The sequence below is a fragment of the Haplochromis burtoni genome, unplaced genomic scaffold (genome assembly GCF_018398535.1).
Source record: "Haplochromis burtoni strain Fernald_Lab_line unplaced genomic scaffold, NCSU_Asbu1 Contig_4, whole genome shotgun sequence".
In the NCBI taxonomy this organism is placed as follows: Eukaryota; Metazoa; Chordata; class Actinopteri; order Cichliformes; family Cichlidae; genus Haplochromis; species Haplochromis burtoni.
The window spans coordinates 5,936,959-5,943,026 of NW_024582365.1; the positions used below are offsets into that span (position 1 = coordinate 5,936,959).

At 41.6% G+C, this 6,068-nt stretch overlaps 1 protein-coding gene across 1 annotated transcript in view; it reads left to right on the plus strand.

Moving 5' to 3' along the window:
• Positions 1-6,067, plus strand: part of LOC102306339 (short transient receptor potential channel 7) — a 15,530-nt gene extending 9,463 nt beyond the window's left edge. The window contains exon 3 of the mRNA XM_042221982.1: positions 5,727-6,067. Coding sequence (XP_042077916.1) covers positions 5,727-5,981 — 255 coding nt within the window. The 3' untranslated portion in view covers positions 5,982-6,067. The remainder of the gene's footprint in view (positions 1-5,726) is intronic.
• Position 6,068: the final 1 nt, after the last annotated feature.

Below are 6,068 nucleotides of genomic sequence, written 5' to 3' on the forward strand. Positions count from 1 at the left end.
TTGTCATTATCATTCATTTCGCCCACTACATAAGTGACAAGCTGAAATTGAACTGTTTGACAGATTCAAATAAAAGCTTTTTGCTTTGTTGACATATTGATGTTATCTACTAGCTAGCTCCCTGACTGTACACATACATTTTGAATGTAGTGTAAGACACAAGTTCATTTGTTTAAATCAAACTGGATGTTCAGTGTGAGTTAGGTTGAAACTTCTCATCCACTGGAGAAGATGCACAACATGTCTCCTTGCAGGAGCAATAGTGTTAAATTCGCCGCATATTGAATTGTTATGTGGGGACTGCTAAGGATCCATCAGAACTGAACCTTACTCCACAAGAAACCCATCAGTTTGTCATCTGAGCCTCTGTAGACACACATAGAAAAGCTCCAAATACCTTTTAGAAAGTAAGTGAGCAGTAAGAGAGGATACAATCAGAGAGTGGAAAGTGTCAATTAACTTTTATTTGAAATATAATTTTGCATGTTTTTTTTTAAAATAATGAAATATTGAGCAAAGCTGAGACAAAAGACAACAAGAAGGAGAGTGCCTCCATCTTACATTACATTACCTCCCCTGTCCCCTCTCTCTCTCTCTCTCTCTCTCTTTTCGCGTACCCCTCAGTTCACTCATCTGTAACCATTCTCACTCGGTTTCACACCGCTCTGTCTCCAATTTCAATCTCACAACACTGTCCTCAGTCTCAGTTGTCAAGGTAAAAACCCACACAACATGATTGGATTTTCATGCATGCGTACTATCTTTGTGTGTGCATTTTTGATGTCTGTTTAGCAATAAAAATACCACTGTTTAAGAAAAAATTGTTTTTACTTCTTATAGCCTGAAGTCCTGTCTGTGAATAGGTTTGAGATAGTAATTGATTTCTTTCATCTAGCAGCCTGAAAGAGGAAAAAAAATAATTTTATTGCTTGTTGCCAAAGGGTTGGCTTCTTTTATTTTTTAAAATAATAAATGTAAGCAACATGGACCAAATTTGAAAATGTATTGATATTTTGTAGCTGAATGGGGTTTAAGAATGTGAACACACGGATTCTACGGAAGGAAGGTCACAGTTTTGTATTCAAGACTGACACTGTCCAGGTTGTGCTAAAAAGACCAAACTGTGGAGGAATATAAATGATGTTCTTGATAAGTATGTATATTAATATAAGGCACAGACATGCACATAAGTACTTTATGCTACCTGCTTAAAAAGATGCACTGAAAGAAAGTTGAGAAAGGGGAGATGATAATTTCCTACTGTGTTTAATGCTAATTATTTTACTGAAAAGAACAATGTAAAAGCTTTTGCCTCAACACGGTGTAATAGTTTGCTTGAGCAGAGCACAAACATGGCGGTGAATGCATAATGATAATCATTCCTCAGGGACTCTAAATCTGCCAGAAGCTCCAGCCTACTGACTGCTTCCTGTTCAACCAACTGTTGCTAAACAGAATCAAGCAAAAGTGGTTGATAGAAAGAAAGCTAAGAGAGCACAGTGAGAGCCACGGGGTAAGAGATTGAAACTTGAACTTTTATTGAACGAATCAATTGTGCTCATTTTAACGAAGCTTTTAATAAATTGTTTCAGTTTGTAATAAACTGCAACTGAAAGTTAGGAAAAATAAAACTAGCTACTTCAGAGTATTCATTTAGTGTAATTACACAGTTATTAGGGTTTAGCAGCTTTAGGAAATTCATGAACATTTCAGCTTTATCTGAGCTGAGTTCATAATTTTTGAAGTGACTTTTGAAAACACTGAAAAAAAACATTCATCCACAACTGCTATGTAAGAAAGTACAGTAATAACTTTTCTATCATTGTGCCATATTTAGAGCATTCTGTTGTTGCTTCCCAGCTGGGGCAGCACAGTATGGTCACTGAAAGAACAGATTAAAGGAGTGGATTGGCCTACTTTATCCTCATTTATGCTCTTCTTCTGTTCTGTTTTTAAGTTTTTAGTCTTATCTGAAATAAAATTGAAATGTTGGGGATTTATTTAGAAGAATTCTGTTGTTTTTTGGCAGAATTGTGTACAAGTAAAATCAGATGCGTGGGAAGGTACTGACTGAGCATTTCAAAAAATGATACTGCAAAAGGAAACATCGAGATGCCTTCATTCAGTTGTTTGAGGACCATTTTGTATGTATATATATATATATATATACAGTGGGGCAAAAAAGTATTTAGTCAGCCACCGATTGTGCAAGTTCCCCCACTTAAAATGATGACAGAGGTCAGTAATTTGCACCAGAGGTACACTTCAACTGTGAGAGACAGAATGTGAAAAAAAAATCCATGAATCCACATGGTAGGATTTGTAAAGAATTTATTCGTAAATCAGGGTGGAAAATAAGTATTTGGTCACCTCAAACAAGGAAAATCTCTGGCTCTCACAGACCTGTAACGTCTTCTGTAAGAAGCTTTTCTGTCCCCCACTCGTTACCTGTATGAATGGCACCTGTTTGAACTCATCATCTGTATAAAAGACACCTGTCCACAGCCTCAAACAGTCAGACTCCAAACTCCGCCATGGCCAAGACCAAAGAGCTTTCGAAGGACACCAGGAAAAGTATTGTAGACCTGCACCAGACTGGGAAGAGTGAATCTACAATAGGCAAGCAGCTTGGTGTGAAAAAATCAACTGTGGGAGCAATCATCAGAAAATGGAAGACATACAAGACCACTGATAATCTCCCTCGATCTGGGGCTCCACGCAAGATCTCATCCCGTGGGGTCAAAATGATCATGAGAACGGTGAGCAAAGATCCCAGAACCACACGGGGGGACCTGGTGAATGACCTGCAGAGAGCTGGGACCAAAGTAACAAAGGTCACCATCAGTAACACACTACAACGGCAGGGAATCAAATCCCGCAGTGCCAGACGTGTCCCGCTGCTGAAGCCAGTGCATGTCCAGGCCCGTCTGAAGTTTGCCAGAGAGCACATGGATGATACAGCAGAGGATTGGGAGAATGTCATGTGGTCAGATGAAACCAAAGTAGAACTTTTTGGTATAAACTCAACTCGTCGTGTTTGGAGGAAGAAGAATACTGAGTTGCATCCCAAGAACACCATACCTACTGTGAAGCATGGGGGTGGAAACATCATGCTATGGGGCTGTTTTTCTGCCAAGGGGACAGGACGACTGATCCGTGTTAAGGACAGAATGAATGGGGCCATGTATCGTGAGATTTTGAGCCAAAACCTCCTTCCATCAGTGAGAACTTTGAAGATGAAACGAGGCTGGGTCTTCCAACATGACAATGATCCAAAACACACCGCCCGGGCAACAAAGGAGTGGCTCCGTAAGAAGCATTTGAAAGTCCTGGAGTGGCCTAGCCAGTCTCCAGACCTCAACCCCATAGAAAATCTGTGGCGGGAGTTGAAAGTCCGTGTTGCTCGGCGACAGCCCCAAAACATCACTGCTCTCGAGAAGATCTGCATGGAGGAATGGGCCAAAATACCAGCTACTGTGTGTGCAAACCTGGTAAAGACCTATAGTAAACGTTTGACCTCTGTTATTGCCAACAAAGGTTATGTTACAAAGTATTGAGTTGTATTTTTGTTATTGACCAAATACTTATTTTCCACCCTGATTTACGAATAAATTCTTTACAAATCCTACCATGTGGATTCATGGATTTATTTTTCACATTCTGTCTCTCACAGTTGAAGTGTACCTCTGGTGCAAATTACTGACCTCTGTCATCATTTTAGGTGGGGGAACTTGCACAATCGGTGGCTGACTAAATACTTTTTTGCCCCACTGTATATAATATATTGTGTTGGGAAGGTTACTTTTAAAATGTATTCCATTACAGAATACAGAATACATGCCCCAAAATGTATTCTGTAACGTATTCCGTTACGTTACTCAATGACAGTAACGTATTCTGAATACTTTGGATTACTTAATATATTATCATGCTTTTTACAACAACGTGAATGTACTATTGCTGTGTGATTTATTACTATTACTGAAGGTCCGCGACTCCGAACTGTAGTAAAGGGACCTCTGACTAATACGGCGGGGTCCCTGTCGGCTCGTAGCCGAAAAATAGCTTTACTTTGTTGTGTGGGTCAACTTTTCTTGCGAGAGACAGAGAGAGGCGTTGAAAGGCTGCTCCAACGGAACTTATTGTTTTCGGAGGAAAACACGAACACGGTGTACAGTCGAGTCTTAATAGCTTACTTACAACTGGGCTCGTCAGGCACTGTTTTTGGCTGCAGTGGTTATTATTATATTTACATGCTTCCAGCTCCCGTTTTTCCTCGATGACAACTCGTACCTTTCCACTCCCCTTTTTCTCCCTCCTCGCGCTCACAGACCCATAACGTGTATGGCAGTCCATTCTCCCTGCAACACGGACTACACTGCCCATGATGCTACATTCTTTAGAGCTATGCTTGTAGCATTCTGCCTGTTAGCTTAGCACAACAACAACAACAACGAAAAGGCGCTCTCTCACCCAGGAAACACACAGTCGCAGAGAGAGAGAGAGAGCGTCGCCCTGTAACCATGGCAACCGTAACGCTGCCGCCTGGAACAACAGAACGTAGCTGTCAAACAAAACCCAAACAGTCCTGACCCGCGACAAATGAAACAGGAAAGTACCGCAGTGTAATCCATTTATTTCAACAAAGTAACTGTATTCTGAATACCACCTTTTTAAACGGTAACTGTAACGGAATACAGTTACTCATATTTTGTATTTTAAATACGTAACGGCGGTACATGTATTCCGTTACTCCCCAACACTGATAATCATAAAATATAACATATTCATGATGTAAATATATAATAAAATCCCCGCACGCCCCTGCGGGCGGTTTATCCTTCAAGCTCAGGTCCTCTACCAGAGGCCTGGGAGCTTGAGGGTCCTGCGCAGTATCTTAGCTGTTCCCAGGACTGCGCTCTTCTGGACAGAGATCTCCGATGTTGTTCCCGGGATCTGCTGGAGCCACTCGCCTAGCTTGGGAGTCACCGCACCTAGTGCTCCGATTACCACGGGGACCACCGTTACCTTCACCCTCCACATCCTCTCGAGCTCTTCTCTGAGCCCTTGGTATTTCTCGAGCTTCTCGTGTTCCTTCTTCCTGATGTTGCTGTCATTTGGAACCGCTACATCGATCGCTACAGCCGTTTTCTTCTGTTTGTCCGGTTGGTTAGGACCACCATTTTGTCCATCTGTATCTGAAAGTCCCACAGAATCTTCGCTCGATAACCGCTCAAACTGAAGATTTTTCCATCTGTGTGAAAAGGTAGGAAACGCCAGTTCAAGCCAAAAGATACAATGCTAACAAGCCACGGTTAAACATTGTAAAAGATTTCTAACTACCTGAGAAAACACAAAAAGAGGCAGGTGATTATTATGTAGGGACAGGGATGATTCTCAGGCTGTGAAGAATTGTACATTTTCTGCATCTATTTGTAACACCTGGTCAGAGGGCCCGGTGGCGCCAGTGTCCGGCAGCCTCGCCTCTGTCAGTGCGCCCCAGGGTGGCTGTGGCTACAATGTAGCTTGCCATCACCAGTGTGTGAATGTGTGTGTGAATGGGTGGATGACTGGATGTGTAAAGCGCTTTGGGGTCCTTAGGGACTAGTAAAGCGCTATACAAATACAGGCCATTTACCATTTAACACCTATGTGAAAATTAAAATAAAATATTTTCCTTCTTTCCTCCCTTCTGAAATACATTCACATCATCCACTCTCATGCAGAATGACTACCGTAAGCTGTCCATGCAGTGTAAAGACTTTGTGGTGGGTGTGTTGGACCTTTGTCGGGACACAGAGGAAGTTGAGGCGATTTTGAATGGCGACGTGGATCAGTGCCCGCCGAGTCCCTACAACCGTCCCTGCCTCAGCCGTGTCAAACTGGCTATCAAGTATGAAGTCAAGAAGGTAAGACAAAAACCGATTAGCTCGTTAAAAAATGTAATGAATTTTACAAATTGCATTAATTTGCAACATTAAAAATTAGTGTAAAAATTATTCAAAGAATTAGCAATGCAGTATGTAATGCCTTTTTTGTGGGATTAAATTATTTTTGCAGGAACTGTG